The sequence below is a fragment of the Macrotis lagotis genome, chromosome X (assembly GCF_037893015.1).
Source record: "Macrotis lagotis isolate mMagLag1 chromosome X, bilby.v1.9.chrom.fasta, whole genome shotgun sequence".
NCBI classification, from domain to species: domain Eukaryota; kingdom Metazoa; phylum Chordata; class Mammalia; order Peramelemorphia; family Peramelidae; genus Macrotis; species Macrotis lagotis.
Genome location: NC_133666.1, coordinates 435,404,980 through 435,422,852, shown reverse-complemented (window position 1 = coordinate 435,422,852; position 17,873 = coordinate 435,404,980). Strand labels below are relative to the sequence as shown.

Genomic DNA, 17,873 nt, shown 5'->3' with positions numbered 1-17,873 from the left:
TTTTACATTCATTGAATATCACTTTTTTTAACACAACATCAGTTTAAAGGAATATTTCTTGCCTTTTGAGAATGACAAAAAAAAATTGTAAGAAAATTGCTTACTTTTGCATTTGGAGTCAAAAATAAATTTTTCATACCATAACTACTTAAAATGAAATTATTATGGGTTGATAAAAAAGTCTTCATTAATGACAGTCACAAAACAATCCTTTGAAACAGACACTAACAAACAAGAAGTTCTATTACTGATCTTAGTAATAGTAATAATAAAAAAAAAACTAATACAAATTTAAGGCATCGATCTCCTGTTCAGGTAAATACAACAGAAAAAGTGTACATTTTCATTTTTTTTAACCAAAACATTAACTTTGCCTCGATAATTAGCCTGCTCAGGGCAAAGTGGATTTTATTGATACCAAAAGCCTTGCATAAACTAAATATTCTAAAAAAATGAAGCATCATGAGGAATTAGAGAGCCAAAGAATCCCAAAATTCCAACAGTGGATGAGACCTAGAAATTACAAAAAAAAAAGGTTTCTAGCATCACCAACAGGTTTTTCCTCTTATAATGACAAGATATTATGGGTAATTTGTGATAATTTCTACATTTAATTATTTATAAAAAATGTTCAATACCATTTTGGCATTATCCACAGATGATTTCATGAGCTCTAATATAGCAGTATCAAGATTTTTCAGTAGTTCAGTATTGATGACTTCTGAGAAGAGGCTATAGAAATATTCTCCATGGGAGAAACTGATTAGATTCTTCTGGGATGTTCCTGAGAGTGGCACAGAGAGCACCACTATATTCAAGAGAAGATTCACTAGATCTTCACACTGTGAAAAGTAAGAAAAGTTTGAAACACATCATCCTTTTAAAATATAATTTAGGACTCTAAATGTTTTTGAATCAGAAAGGAGGGAGCCTTTCAACAACTGACATACTTTCATTTATAACAAATATACTGAGAACTACTGAATCCAAACCCCAAACTCCATGAAAGAATTTCCTTTGAGACATAGAATTACAGAATTCTTTAAACTCAGTTACCCTAAATATTATTTATATGACACACTCCTAAGGGGAATATGTGTTCATTTTGTCCGAACTGCCAAATTTCAAATCTTTGGAAATAAGCCTCAAAGAATATAATTTATTTTTTATTCTGCATAATATAAATTTATAAAGTTTTAAATTTCCACCGAGTCACATATTATTCAACTCCTTCAACTAACCCTCAGACCAATCCTCCACCCACCCAAATGCTGGAATAGAGATGAAAGATCTTAAGAAAAATTTTAGGTCAAGGGTAAGATAGGAGTAGTGTTATGAAATCCATATAATTAGGGGTGGCTAGGTGGCACAGTGAATAGTCAAGAGGATTTAAGTTGAAATCTGGTCTCAGGTACTTAATAATGACCTAGCTGTGTGACCCTGGACAAGTCACTTAACTCCAATGCCATGAAAAAAATCCATATATCCCCCAAGGTTTTTTCCTGAAAAGGAAAATTTTTCATAAAGTTTTCATATATTGCTATAGCTTTTAGGTAAAATCATTTATAATTAATTAATTATAATTAATTAATTATACAGAAAAAAGATCATATAAAGAACTTTGAAAACAAGAAAATTGAGAGGCAGGATGCTCAAACAGATTCAGAAATGGACTGAGTCAGGAAGAGCAGGGTTGTTCAAGCATTTGATCCTGTCAAAGTCATTTAATTTTAGTATACTACTATGAGAAGCATGGTAACTTACTCTCCTTCCAGTTTTCTTAAAAATTATTGCATTCTAAGGTGCATTTCAATTTGCTATATTTTGGAGCAAATAAAGTTATGGAAAATGCAGTTTTATTTCCTGTAAAGACATTTTAGAACTGATAGGAAAAGAACAAAGTACTTAAGATTTATTTTAATCCAAAATTTCCAATTTTATTAAAAGAAAACAATGAAAAAGACAAAATGCTTACTTTCCTTTCCACACTTCCAGTTTTTTTCAAGATAATCTATATCTTTAGTCTGACAAATCTAAACATTACTTGAAATTGAATAACTCAGATCTTGGCAAGGAAAGAAGAACATGAAGAAAAGAACATATATCAAATCACCCAGGATTAGGAAAGCAAATACTTGACCTAAACTAAATAATTTAGGGCTATCTTTATAAGAAGTAGTCATGGAGCTAACAACAAACATAGGATTTCTCTGGTGTTTTCAGATCTTTTGAAATAAACCAGACTAAGATGTAAGTTCCAGTTTTATGTCAAAGACTGACATTTTCTGAAGAATCGGGGATGTTAATTCCTACATAAGTTATTTACCACAATGTCCCAACTACTCAATAAAGTTACCAAGTTCTATTTAGAAACAAAAGAAAAATGAGGGGTTATATATTTCTGTAACAAAAACACTGCACCACAAAATTATTTTTTTCTCCTACCAATCCTCCAAAAGCAAAGGCCAACTCCAGAAGTCCACTTGCCAATCGTTTACTACTAATTTCTAGTGAGGGAAGAGCAGTCCTTTCATCTCCAGGTGCAATGCCTTTATAAACAACAGACAGCAGCTTAGCTCCAATTGGATGGGGTAGATCTGTGGCCTAACATAAAGATATATTCAATAATAAAATATTAAGAACCATTATAGTGTCCTCCTTTTATGATCTCCCTTACTTTTGGAAATGCTGTTTATTGATGATAGTTTGACCCAATAATAGATTTCTTTTCATTCAATAATATTTTCTTTTTTTCCAAAACCTTTAACAATAATTTTCAACATAATTTTTGAGGAATTTTGATTTCCAGATTTTTCTTTCCCTCCCTTCCCTCCCCTCTCCTTAAGACAGCAAATAATTTGTTATAGGTGACACATATATAATCATGTTAAATATATTTTCATCTAAGGAGCAGCTATGTGGCACACTGGCCCTGGAGTCAGGAGTACCTGAGTTCAAATCCAGCCTCAGACACTTTAATAATTACCTAGCCATGTGGTCTTGGGCAAGCCACTGAACCCCATTGCCTTGCCAAAAAAACAAACAAACAAAAAACAACAACCCACAAACCCAAAAAATAAATAAATTTCCATCTAATAATAAATTTTTAAATGATATATATCATGTTCTTCATGAGCAAAAGTTTCTATACCTTGCAAGGTGTTTAATTTGGTAAAGTAAACTCAGTTATATTTTCTGGGGTCAATTCCTCCCATGTTACCTAATTCTGAACATATTACTATAGATCTGTTTAAAAAATTATTTAATACTAATCTAATTCTGTAGGTAAACATAGAATATTACATAGAGAATATACAGAAGTCAAACTGGAGATTTAACACAAATAATCTCAGAGTAAACTATTTGTGAAAATTCAAGTTTTTTTAAATTTCACTTTCATTTTTTATATAAGTATCATTTATATATATAAGTTATATAAGTTACCTATTTGGGAGTGTATACCTATGACACTAACAAGAAAAAATTATAATACCTTAAGTATTTTTGTAATTTGAAATATACAGAATTAGTAAAGGGTTTTGATAAATGACAGCAAGAATTCATTACAATCAAGGCAGCAGATAAAGTAAATCTTTTACCTGAGACTCTATTGTAGAATGCAAAAGACCGGCTTTATGGAGCTGTTTACATGCTGAGAGGATAGAAGCCAGATTAGCTCTATCAAAACGAGCATCTGGATTGTAAAAATCAACAGCACAAATGACTTCAATACTAATCAGGTAAGAAAAAAGGAAAATAAAACAAAATTAGTTTTTTGAACTCAATAAATCTATCAATATAGAAAGAAAAACTGCTTACATGAATTCATTTAATAAGTGTAACATTGGTTACCTGCCTTAGAATTGTGAATAGTATATTTAATATTTTCCCTCAGTTACAAGCAAAAACAATCTTTAACATTCATTTTTAAAACTTACAGTTTCAAATTCTCTCCCTTCATTCTTCCTGACTCTCACCTCTTATTGAGAAGGCAAGCAATTTGATATGGGTTATACAGGTGTAGTCATGCAAAACATTTCCATAATAATTATGTTGTGAAAAAAAATAGACCAAAAAAGGGGTGGCTAGGTGACACAGTGGATAAAGCACCGGCCCTGGAGTCAGGAGTACCTGGGTTCAAATCCAGTCTCAGACATTTAATAATTACCTAGCTGTGTGGCCTTGGGCAAGTCACTTAACTCCATTTGCCCTGCAAAAACCTAACCCCCCCCCAAAAAAATAACAACCCCAAAATAGACCAAAAAACCCCCCTCAAAAAGAATAAGGAAAGTTTTAAAAGTATCTATATCAAGTGCGGCTAGGTGGTGCAGTGGATAAAGCACCAGCCCTGGAGTCAGGAGTACCTGGGTCCAAATCCGGTCTCAGACACTTAATATAATTACCTAGCTGTGTGGCCTTGGGCAAGCCACTTAACCCCATTTGCCTTGCAAAAAAAACCTAAAAAAAAAAAGTATATATCAGTCTGAGACAACATCAGTTCTTTCTCTGGAGTTGGATAGCATTTTTCATCACAAATCCTTCAGTTCTCTTGGGTCATGGTATTGCTGAAAACAGCTAAGTTATTCATAACTGATCATCTTGGAATATTGCTGTTACTTTGTATACAATTCATTTCACTTTGCATCAGATCATGATGGTCTTTCAAGGTTTTTCTGAGAGCATTTTGTTCATCATTACTTACAATACTATTTCATCATAATCACATACAGCCATTCCCCAAATGACATCCCCTCAATTTCCTATTCTCTGGATTTGTAAGTAGCACAATATAATCCTAATGCTTCTCAATTAACTCAGTTATTTATGTGGTTAGATTAGATGTAGCTAGAGTTTTGATATGTTTCTTCTTATCTATGATTAGTTCTAGGCTTTCAATTTGGGCTCTGAATTTATTAGCAAATTTCATTAATTAAACTTCATTAATTCAATATATTAAATACTACATACAAGTCTTTTAAGATCATGGTATAATCGAATAATCTAATAAGGATTACAAGACATTTACAAAAAACATAATAAAAATATGCAAGGTTTATGTGGAGGATTAGACACTTTCTCTAATCCTCATGACAACTCCATAATAGGAATTATACAACCTAAGATACCAAAGGCCATGTTGAGCTAACAGAAGAGAAAGTTAATTTCTAGCACTCCTTTCCACTCTACTCATCAAAGTCTTCAGTTTTGTAGGGTTTTTTTTTTTTTTTGCAAGGCAATGGGTTTAAGTGTTTTGCCCAAGGCCACCCAGCTAGGTAATTATTAAGTGTCTGAGGTCACATTTGAACTCAGGTACTCCTGACTCCAGAGCCGGTGCTCTATCCACTGTGCCACCTAGCCACCCCTTCATCAAAGTCTTTAAAAAAACCAAAAGCCAGAAGCTAAAGTGGGGTAGCAAGCACCACAGCTGTAATACATAAGAGCTCAGTCAAAAAACCCAAAGAAAAGAGTCTTGAGGCAGGACACTTATGTGGAGTTATATAAAGCTCCATTACATCTAAAGGAAAGGATGCAGGAGGACCCAAGCAGGTTAGTACTATCCTTACAGAAGTCATCTGGGACAGAGACTAAGGCTGGAGAAATGAGATATCACTGAGCATGAGAAGTAGCTGATAGGACTTTGAGGTCCAGGTCCCTGGGAAATCACAATCAAAACAGAAGGAGTTTTAAAATGAGCCACAGAGGGGAAAAGATCTTGGTAGGAAAAAAACAAATAACTCAGTTTAAGTCTTTGTGCAAAAGCAGATAAAGCAGGGAATATATGGTCTCAAAATGAGTTAAAAGAGTTCAGCTATCTATGAATAAATGTTGCAAGACAAAGGAAAATGAATCAGCACCTGTGGAATTCCAAGAAACGCTCAGGATGTTACTGAATGGCTTAGAAGAGAAATAAAAATTGTAAAATGATGACCTACATAGCAGAAATGATTATAATAATAGTATGCATTAAATCTACACTTAAAAAAAAAGGAGACTGATTTAACTGATTCAAAAGCAAATATGAAAAAGGGAAAGACAATTCCAAACAGAACAAGTGAAAAGTTCAAATGTTAAAAGAAAAAAAAAAATATTGATCCCAAAGGCAAGATGCAGAGAGACATCCTAAGGATTATGAAACTCCCAGAAGAACCTGACAAGTCAAAAAACTCAACACTATAAATCAAGAAACAAGCAAACTGCCCAATTGGGGAGGGGGGGAGGATACAAAGTGTCATGGAATTTAATAGATTATTTTTGAGCTGGGGAAATGGGAGGTAGAAATTAGGAAAGACTCCTGAAAAGCATTAATATATGTAATGGGTCTTTGACGAGACAGAAGAGAAGTGGTTTGGTTTCACTGAAAGGTAGATTGTGTGAAAGGAAGTAAAGGGAAATAAGAGTATATTCAAATGATACATTAGGAAACATTTTTACTGTTAACATGAATTTTGAGCTGGCTTAATGTAACTGGTTTTGCAGAAATTACACACCATAATAACACTGAAAATGCCACTCTCATCTGTGGTCAGCATTATAAAAGAAAAAAATTTACTGCTAAAGTTATGATTTTTAATTTAAATGCATACCTTTGTGGGGTTATTCTTTTCTTTATGTTGATTTCTAAGGATTCCTTATATGGAGATTTTTTTAAGGCTTTCATAAGGTTCACACAGACATTGGGAAGATTATTCATTACTTGTACATCAGCTATGTTAAAACCAATACTTGATGGATCACACAATGTTTTGACTAAGAGTTCCATAAAGTAAGTGTTAAGTAAATCCTTCTCCAGGAGCTGTAAAAATAATTCAAATTAAATAAGTTGTTTTAGTCAACATTATTAATATCTTTGCAAAACACCACAACCTCATTAATTTCATATTTGCAAAATTGAGCTAAGGTCCTTCTCTCTCTAAGATCACTGGATCATAAAACATAACAACGAATAGAATGACAAGAATATTTAATATTCAATGACAAGAATTTCAAAGACATTAGGTTTCTTCTTACTCTAGGAATTCTAATAATATATGAATTACATTTTATTTTTCCTTTCAAGAATGATTAGCTGATAAATGACCACCCAATAAATACTAAATAAAGCTTATATTTAATATATAATCTCCATCTATCACTTTAAGCTTAATTACTGAATAAACATGAAAAAGAAAATGCAAAGGATTATTAAAATTGCTTCAATTGAGTTCATCTGCTACATCTACTCCAATACAATTGGGATGAAAGCCCCGTTCATGACCTGACTTTTTTCTTATAGAATTGAAGGCAATTCCAAAAGATGAATTCCAAAAACAGTTTGGGTAACAGCAGCATTAATAAAATGAATTTATGGCCTCCCAAGCTGACTACTATGAATGATAACTCTCTGAATGTATAAATTCCAGTATTTGTCTTTTAAATGTCACTATTTTTTAGTTTATGTGCATCTAGTTTTCACTAAATTAGCATTGATTAAACCTTAAGATAAATTATCTTCCTTCAATTACTTTTAATCAATTCCTGTCAGCTTGAGTCTATCTTTCTATAACATCCCACAATTTTCATGATCATTTGGTTAATTACTTAAGCTTTTTTTAAACCAATATGTTATTTGGAAAATGCTACAAGTTAGATAAATAAAATGACTAAAATAAAGTTCTTAAGTTAAGAGGATTGCTTTTTGATTTTCCTACCTTCCATACATCCTGACAAGTATTTAGAAGCATTGAGGAAAACTCCATAATTCTGACCACAATTGTACACTTGCTGTAATTATATTCTTCTCTTTCTTGGGGGCTGAACACATTGCCTTTCAGACCAGTGCTAAAACATTTTTCTGCTGCTCTAATATCATGAAGAGCAATATTTTCTAAGAAAAAGCCCACAGCTTTCAAAAATGAAGATTTTGCTTTTGTACCTAGAAAAATTGCATAAGACAGTAAATTATTACACAATTCTCTAATTCAAAACAAGTACAAGTATTTTGTTTAGAAAGGTACAATAATACAGGTACTTCATTAGAAGAGCTGTCACAACTTCAGAGATTGAGAAGTTGGTGAGACACACAAGTATCAGTTAAAGGAACTAGGGATGTTTAGTTTGATGAAGACAGGATGAAGAAGAGTGAAAGACAAGGGAACACCAGTTCAACAACCTTCAATTATATGAAAGCCTTTCATATAGATGTATGATTAGATTTATTCTACAGGGCAGGAAGGTGGCACAGTGGATAGTGCACTGGCCCTGGAGGCAGGAGGACCTGAGTTCAAATCCAGCCTCAGACACTTAATAATTACCTAGCTGTGTGACCTTAAGCAAGTCACTTAATCCCACTGTCTTGCAACCCCCCCCCCAAAAAAAAGAGAGGAAAGAAAAAGATTTGTTCTACGTGGCTTCAGATAAAGGCACAGAAGCAATGTGTAAAAGTTGCAAAGAGAATAATTTAGATATCAGAAAGCGCTTCCTAACAATGAGAGCTATCTATCAGTGGAATGGGCTGCCTCATCAGTGGAAGGTTTCCTTCAAGGGTTCTTTAAATAGAAAGCATAATCATTGTAATAGATTTCGGGGGGGGGGGCGGCAGGACAGTTAGAAACTAGATGGCTGTTGAGATTTCTTTCAGTTCTAAAATACTGTGGCTCTATAATGAACCAATAAAAGCTAGAAAATGTAAAGTTTTCTCTTATCCTCTAGGTATCCTCTGATTCTATAGTAAAAATGTAAATTATAATACTAAAGTTTATGAAGAGCCAAAAATATGTAATTAAAAGTACCATAAAGAAAATCAAATCTTACAAAGCAAGTTTCTAGCTTTGGAATTCATACTATTAATATTTTTTCAAATGACAGCCAGTTCAGTGACAACATAACACACTATTAAGAGCAAGAAAGGTACATTAATAAGCCACTGAAGAATTTTAAATGCAAAGTGCTCAGAGAACCTAATAATTTTTAGTTTTATAATCAGACAGATAGTCTTCTGGCTAAATGAAATTACTATCTTTCAAATAAAGCACTCTTTCAACCTATCTGAAACAAAAATGATTTTCCAACACTCTGTTCTCTGGATCACTAAAAGACCATGAAGACAAGCCACTGTACCAGTTCTCACGAACCAGTTGTTTTTTTTTTTAAGTTCCTTTTGGGGTGGTTAGGTGGCACAGGGGATAGAGTACCAGCCTGGAGTCAGGAGTACCTGAGTTCAAATCCAACCTCAGACACTTAATAATTACCTAGCTGTGTGGCCTTGGCAAGCCACTTAAACCCCATTGCCTTGCAAAAAAACAAAAACAAACCCTAAAAAAAAGTTCCTTTTAATATACTTCTCTTGTTATATGTTCAGGAAAAGGGATCAAAAAAGGTTGTTCAGGAAACGAGGGGAAAAAATTTGCCTCTTCTCTCCTTTCTTCCAGTATTGTTTGAGTGATTGTATCTAGGAATCAATGTCAAACTTTTCAACTGACCTAGACAACCAGGATATCCCATACATTGTATAGATTTTCAGATCATGGATCATTAATAAACAGTGGTAACACATAGAAATCACAATTCTGTTGAAATTAACTCTGATTGGGGCAGCTAGGTGGCACAGTAGATAGAGCACTGGCCCTGGAGTCAGGAGTACCTGAGTTCAAATCCGGTCTCAGATACTTAATAATTACCTAGCTGTGTGGCCTTGGGCAAGCCACTTAACCCCACTGCCTTGCAAAAACCTAAAAAAAACAAAAACAAAAACAAAAACAAAAGAAATTAACTGATCTTTTTTTCATTGTGTTACAAGATATAACAATCTTAAGAAAATGCATCATACATATTTATATGATTACTTAATGGGATTTTTTTTTTAATTAACCATTGGTAGCTATTGTTTAATTGAAGACTTGGGGAGCCAGAGGTGGATTAAAAAAACCTGTGGCTGAAAGGGGACAGTGAGAGAGTGGGACACAGAATGAACGTGTCATCTGCCAGATGGTGGGCTGGGTGAGCATGATGTTACGCTGGTATTGGGGGGGAACGGGGCAGATTCCTTGTGCAGAGGATTCCAACTCCAGGTAAACTGTCTCAAGATGCCTTTAAATCATCCAAGTGACTCCAGATCTTGGTGAGATTGTCATTCATCCAGAATTCCTATAGTACTACAGGTAGCTTATATTTTCAATTTTTTTGATTCTGTTTGATGCAATGTCTAGCATTCTGAGTTTGTTATTGTTCTCCAGGCAACCTCAATGCCATTAAGGCGCTGAGGTAGATTTCCTGGAGGTTGACTCGACTCTGGAAGTCTTCCATCTTGTTCAGTCAAGATTTTGGTGAGTAGCTCCACTACATTACTGACACTACTCATAAAACTGCTGAGGCTGTCCAAAATGAATGATCTTATTGTTCCCCAAGAACACACTGTTGAGGTTTCTCAAGCTGTCAAAATTCTCAATGACCTGAATTAGATTAAATCTAAGTTTTAACATCTTTAATTGCTAAAAGTTATTTTCAATTTTTTTGATTTTATTGTTGATCTGGAAAAACTATTTCTTCAGCTGGGTAAGCTGATCTATCCCTTCAATGTCTCACAGAAGATTAAAAGAAATGAAAGTTTAAAAAGGAAAAAAAAAACTGCTATCCAATCAGTTGAAACTTGGCTATATCCCAGCATGGGGAAAAAGATTCTCATAAATCTTGAGAATTGTAACTCTAACAGAGAGAATATACCTAGCCAGAAATGATGGACATCCATGAGACTGGTATGTAACTGGCTTTAACCCCACTTGGAAGAAAGACTCTAATAACTCTCAAGAATTTTTATTATATAGAATGTACTTACCTAGAAGTGACAGATACTCAGAATTTTCTATGACTCAAAATGATCTAAAAAACACTACCTCCTTAAAAAAGGGGGACAGGAAAGAGACAGGAGGAGGGAGAGGATTGAATGGGGTAAATTTCATTACACTAAGAGGTACAGAATACCTATGGTAATAGAGGGGAAGAAGGGAGCTGATGAGAAATACCTGCATCTTCTTCTCATCAGACTTGGCTTAAAGTCAACCTACACATACTCAGTTAACCTATAAAACATCTAACCTTTCAAGTATTAAAAGGGGAAAAGGGGAGGGGGGACGGAGAAAGGGAAGGGGAGTGGGGAAAAAAGGGGAACCAACAAAAGGATGGGAAGGGAAAAGAGAAAAAGGGAAATTCCTAATAACCTAACAATTCAATACTTTAAAGATCCATGCTTTTGGCAGAGCCAAGATGATGACAAGAGAGGATCTTCTCTTAGGCGCTCTCATAAAACTTCTAAACTAAGGACTCTAATTAAATTTTCTAGAGACAGAACCCACTGAGGGACCCAGTGAGGCAGTTCTCCTACTCAAGGTAACCTGGAAAAGAGCAGAAAGGCTCTGCTCCCCGGGGTCGGAGGGGCGGCCCGCCGGAGGGGTGGCCCACCAGAGTGAAAGAACTTCAGCCTCCTAGAGGCAGCCCCAGGGCACTGGGGGCCAAGGCTCACAGCAGTGGGGGAGTTTCCTGATCTATGCCCCAGGGAGCACCGGGCACAAATTGGGGGAACAGCGGGGGACCTCTGCCAGAGCAAGCACATGAAGCCCAGCCCTCAGCTGAGCAGCACGGGTGCTCCTGGCTTAAGGGCCAGTGCTCTGTCCGCCACCCAGCCGCCCCTACTATTATTACTATTTTATTTTGGGTCTTTTTTTTTCTTTTTTTGGTTTTTGCAGGGCAGCAGGGTTGGGGTGGCTTGCATGTCACACAGCTGGGTGATTGTTGGGTGCACAGGGCCGGATATGGGCTCAGGTGCTCCTGGCTCCAAGGCTGGTGCTCCATCCACTGCGCCACCTGGCTATATCTACAATTATTACTATTTATTTTAATTTTAATTTGTTTCCTCCCCTCCTTACTTTATCACTCATGCAAGTCTATTTTTTGGGGGGGGGAATATTTTGTTTACTCTTAAGAATATTTTATTAATGTATATAAAAAACATTTATTTGTACAAAATGAGAATAAATATTAAATTAAAAAAAATCCAAAGCAAAACAAAACAGAACAACAACCAAAAAAGATCCATGCTTTTAGTGGAATGTGTACTCCCTCCACAAATTTAAATCCAAAACATTTTTGCCTTAGAAGATGGTTTTTATGATGTAGCCAAAAAAATTGACAAACAGGCGTCCAATCCTCTTGCAGAGAGCTTCTCCAAATTTAGCAAGGTTCCTGTGATAGATGTCCAGTGCACTGACAAGTCTTTACCTGAAGCTTCCAGGTTGGCAGCACCAGCCAGAGGTACTATTCTACTGGAATACTCTGGGACCCTCGGGTCACACATTCCACATTTTTTAAGCCTCTGCAACAGAACTAAAAAAAAAGTTCTTACAGTAAAAACTGACAATTAAAGCACAAATTTTACTTACCTAATATCTCTTGTGCTTTAACAGCTCTCTCTTCAATAAATGTATTGTAACACTCCAAAGCTGCTAAAAGCATATCCATCCACTGCACAACAGCTCTTAAAGTAAAGGGTCCTTGCAAATCAAAGAGGGTAGGTTGAACCAAGATTCCTGACAAATGGTCACTAACATTGCCGGCTCCTTCAAATCTATTTATTAGGAAAGAAATGTCTTCTTTTTTAAGAATATCAGTCAACCAGCAAGACGGAGATATGTTACCTTAAAAAAACAAACAAGGTTTAATATTACCAAAATCAGAACATGTTACATGGAACCAAATGTGTTTCTGTGATCAAATCATTATGAATGAACTAATTAAAAGCAGCAAAAGACCAGGAATGAACATTTTCATATATTAGGAATATAAAACTAATCAGAAGAGAACTTATTTTATAATATTTCAGGTAAATTTTCAGGCCCACAGTCGTAAATGTTACCTTATTATAATTTTTTATATATACTTCTCTTTATATATCAATAACATCTTTTTTGTGTGTGTTGTTCCACACTTTTTACTTCACATTGCAAGGATCTCAAGGAAGGTAAATTCGTTTTATTTCAATTCAAATGGAAAATTGTTCTAGCTATAACTTAAGAGTGTTGCTTTAAGGCACCAAAAGGTTAAAATTTGGCCAGGATCACACAACAAGGAGTATAAAAGATAGGAATTCAACCAAGGTCTTCCTAACAACTCCAAGAGTTATAATCTATAAACATACAATTAAACTCCTGCTATACAAAGTACTAACAAAGGTGGCATGACAGAATTAGAAAGAAGGTGAATCCTCCCTGTGGCATTTAATACTGATGACCATCCACTTTCCTCTCTGGCTTTTTATACTGCTCTTCTTTCTTGGTTCCCCTTCTATCCTTCTTATTACTCCTCTAATTCCTTATACCATTATCTACAGATGTAAAAGTAAATAAACCCCAAAGCTCTCCCCAGGGCTTTCTTCTCTTCTCACTATATGTGAACTCAGGAGGTCCAATGAGTTCAACTACAATTTCATTTATACTCTCAGAACTATACTGACCCAGTCTCTCTGAAAACTAGCCTCACATCACCAACTGCCTACTGCATATATATCCATGTCAGTCTTTTAGGTACCTCAAAATCAAAATGCTCAGAACATAATTCATCACCTGATTATCACCTTTCCCCCTTTCCAAATTTTCTTACTTTTACTGCAAGAATCACCTTCCTTCCAAGCTCCCTGATGGAATTATCCTTGTTGGATGCTGCTAATAACTCTTCTCCATTCCACAAATCCATTCAGCTGCTGGACTGTGTTTTCCTATTTCCACTTCTTTCATATTCCAATCCTTTCTGTATACTCACATAGCCTTGAGTATTCAATGGCCTCCAGATTATTCTTTCCACAATTCTATTCCATCCTTCAAACAGATACTAAAATTATACACCTACAATACAGATTGGACCATGTCATTCCCTTGCTCAATCAATATAATATAAATATAATATAAACTCTTCTATTTAGCATTTAAAGCCCTTTATAAGCATATAGACTCTGACTACCACAGAATCACAAACCAAGTTTGTGCTTTTATCAAGGACTATCTGGAAAACATTCTCCTATCACCTTGGCCTCTAGAAATCTGCACTTTCCTTCAAAGCTGAGCTCACATGTCGCCACTTCCATGAGACTTCTCCTGATGTGTCCAAGGGGTCCCCCACCCCCACTCCATAATCTTCCTTAATCCAACTGGGGCAACAACTATCTTTCTATCCCCAGGGTCTGACATATAGAAGGTGTTAAATAAACACTCAGTAGTTATATTTTAGTATGACCTGGGTTCCTGTCCTGTCTGATGTTGAATAACCAAGTGATCTCGAGCAACCACTTTAACCAACGGAGGCCAAGGGCCACATCAGGAGGTCTCCATGCAGATGAAATCACAGACAAAACAAAATATAGGTTTTAGGTTTAAGACTTACAACAAAATTAGGAAGATAGTCTACCAAAAGTTATCATTTTCAAGCACTTAAAGTTTTCTAAAAATATATGAGTAAATAGAAGAAATAAAAACATTTTCAAAGAAAAACTGAAGAAAGGCAAGTGATGATGGGAAGAATTAGAAGATAATAAGAAGCTTAGAAAAAAGAAAGTAGCAAATCTTACTCAAATACAACTCTGAAAACTCAAAGGCAAAAAAGAAATCAATTATCCTATAGGACACCAAGAATTATTAGGACAAAAAGATTGGGGGGGGTTGGAATAAATTTAAGATATATCTGATATCAAAAACAACTGACCTGGAAATCAGTCTAAGAAAGATAATTTAAGAATCATCAGACTTCCTGAAAAACCATAGTTTAAAAAAAAAAAGCTTAGGTACTTAAGTTCTAGAGATCATAAATGAAAACATTATACATCTAATAGAACTCAAAGGCAAGAGTATTCAAAAAGTCCAATATTTCTACCACTAACCACTCAACCAAAAAAAAAAGAAAATCCTGGATAGTGTGAATTAATAAAGAGCGAAATGCGAGCAGAACTAGAACAGTTTATACAAGGATATCATAAGGGAAAACAACTATAAAAGAATTAAGAATTATTTCATAAGGAGGGAGGAAAAGAGGAACAATCTTTTACATGGTCACCCACTATGACACACACTCCATTAAGTGCTTTATAGAAATTAACTCATTTGTTCCTCACAGCAAGTCTGCAAAGTAGATACTGATAGTATCTCCATTTTACAGTTGTGGACACTAAGGCAGACAGAGGTTTAAGCGACTTGTCTAGGGTCACACAGTTAGTAAATGTCTGTAGCAGGATTTTAACTCAGTATTTTATCCACTTAACCATCTAATTGTCTAATTGTCTACAGCAACAATCAATCATTTTAACTGATTTATGATAAAGTCAGCCACCTGAGGTAACAAAAAATATGCTGAGATTTTTGAACATGACCTTTTAGGGTAAGTTTATTTTTCTTGGCTAGGCTTATTTGTTTTAATTTTTTCCTTTGTTTCTGAATTAGGGGTAAGAAGAAAAAGGAAGGGAAGAAGGGAAGAAGAGTTAGTACAATAAGGCAACAAAAAGAGGAGAAGTACAATAACATTTTTAAATACACAAAAGAAAATTGAAGAAAGCTCAATTGAGCAATAGTTTATTATTAAATATTGTGTTTAAAAAAGGAAGTAGAATAAACTGGAAGTCCAGGTTTTTATATAAAATCAACTTTCTGTGTTCTATTTCTGTTGCTGAAGTTCAGAATACTTAATATTTTAAAATTTAATTTTAATTTAAAACAAAAACACTCTCTGGAAAGGAAGGAGAGCAACAGAGGGAGAGAGACATTACATATGTGCAGAAAAGGATGACATCCATCCCTCCAAAATTCAAACATAACAAATGGAGAAAATATATTCAAGGATTAATACTTTAAAAAGATGATAATGGACAGATGAGACAGGAAATCTCATTAGCTGAATACAAATTTATCATATGATTGATGTTACATACAACTCAGGGTAGAACTCCTCATAGATGTTAAAAATCAAATTTGAAATTTATTTCCTCTCTGTGAGACAAAACTATTTTAAGAAACAAACTGACCAAATGACTAGGTTTTGTTTCTTATGTTAACAACTCTGCCTCATTTAAATCCAATTCACAGGATGGCTAGGTGGAACATTGGATAGAACACTGGCCCCGGAGTCAGGAGTACCTGAGTTCAAATCTGGCCTCACACTTAATAATGACCTAGCTATGTGGCCTTGGGCAGGCCACTTAACCCCACTGCCTTGCAAAACAAACAAAGAAACAAAAAAAACTAAGTCCAATTCATAAGTCAAGACATCATCGATAGTACACTATTTTATCCCAACACTGGGTTGTCATTAAAATTGAAAGATGAACAACAAAATTTTAAAGTATTATTATTATTAAAATATTATTTTCCCCATCAACTTCAATGAAGAAATCTTTTAATTTCCTGCTACCACAAGGGAAAACTACCACTTTTACATTTTTTGGAGGAAAAAAAGCATCATCTACTTTTATGAAGCAACATCTACTAACCTGAAACCTCTTTAAGATGTCCTTGATAAGGATTTAAAAAGACTTTCATAAGGAGAATAGTGTAGTAATAATAGAAAGTTCCTGGATTTGGAGTCCAAGGACCTGGGTTCATAATACTGTCTCTGCAACTTAAAATCTATCACCTTGGAAGGTCAATGATGCTCCCTGGGATACAAATTTCCTCTCAAAATTAGGGAGTCAGGTTTGAGAGGGATCCTCAAGTCCATTCTGGCACTAAAAATCTATTACCTATGAACTGCAGGTATAACTGAAATTAACTGTTTTAAACTGATTGATGAATGGTAGCTTACCTGTAATATATATTGTACTCTATATATTTTAATAGTGAGCGAAGAATAAGTTTTTGGTTTCATTAGATTTTTGTTTTTTGTTTTTGCAAGGCAAATGGGGTTAAGTGGCTTGCCCAAGGCCACACAGCTAGGTAATTATTAAGTGTCTGAGACCAGATTCGAACCCAGGTACTCCTGACTCCGGGGCCAGTGCTTTATCCACTGCACCACCTAGCCGCCCCTGGTTTCATTAGAAAGCTATTTTCAACAATATAACTTAGTGACTTAAATATTTTCTTGTAAGGACCAGATTAACTTCTTTGCACTATCTATTAAGAGTCTAAGACTATAATCCAACCATTTTGGAGAGAAGTTTTGAATTAAGCCTAAAGAGAAATAAAACTGTGCCAAACTTTGATCCAGAAATACCACTACTTGGTCTATATCCTAAAGAGATCATAAAAAAATGTACAAAAATATTTATTGTTGATCTTCTTGCAATGGCAAAGATTTGTAAATTAAGGGGATGCCCATCAATTAGGAAATGACTAAGCAAGCTACAGCATTTAAATGTTACAGAGTACATTTTCTGTAGGAAACCATGAGTAGCCTGACTTCAGAAAAGTTTAGAAAGAAATGCATGAATTGATGCTAAGTGAAGCAAGCAAAACCAGGAGATCACCGTACAACATTGCTGTGAGATAATCAACTGTGACAGACGAAGTTCCTCTTGGCAGTGATCAAGAGAAAAGGACAATGTCTTACACATTCAAAGAAAAATCTATGGCCTCTGAAAGCAAAGCAAAGCATACAATATTCATTTTTAAACCCTTTTTCTGTTTTTTTCTTTCTTTCCCCCTCAGTTTTAATCCTTCTTTCACAACATGACTAATATGGAAACATGTCAAACATGACTGTACTGCTGCCATGGGGAGAGGGATTGGGAAGGGAGGGTAGTAGAAAAATGTTGATCCCAAAATCTTTCAAAAGGATAAATTTTGAAAGCTATCTTTGTTCATGACTGCAAAACAAAAAAATTAATTAAAAAGTCTAAGATTCAGGGGTGGCTAGATGGCGCAATGGATGGA

The 17,873-nt window shown here is 34.9% G+C and overlaps 1 protein-coding gene across 4 annotated transcripts in view; it reads right to left on the bottom strand.

The window, feature by feature from the left end:
• Window positions 1-17,873, bottom strand: part of PRKDC (protein kinase, DNA-activated, catalytic subunit) — a 192,623-nt gene that overhangs the window by 111,652 nt on the left and 63,098 nt on the right. For all 4 annotated transcript variants that reach the window (XM_074199918.1, XM_074199920.1, XM_074199922.1 and 1 more), the window contains 6 exons: window positions 12,411-12,665; window positions 7,689-7,912; window positions 6,585-6,793; window positions 3,600-3,732; window positions 2,446-2,604; window positions 639-842 (listed from right to left, as the gene is read on the bottom strand). In XM_074199918.1, the coding sequence (XP_074056019.1) occupies window positions 639-842; window positions 2,446-2,604; window positions 3,600-3,732; window positions 6,585-6,793; window positions 7,689-7,912; window positions 12,411-12,665 (1,184 nt within the window). The remainder of the gene's footprint in view (window positions 1-638; window positions 843-2,445; window positions 2,605-3,599; window positions 3,733-6,584; window positions 6,794-7,688; window positions 7,913-12,410; window positions 12,666-17,873) is intronic.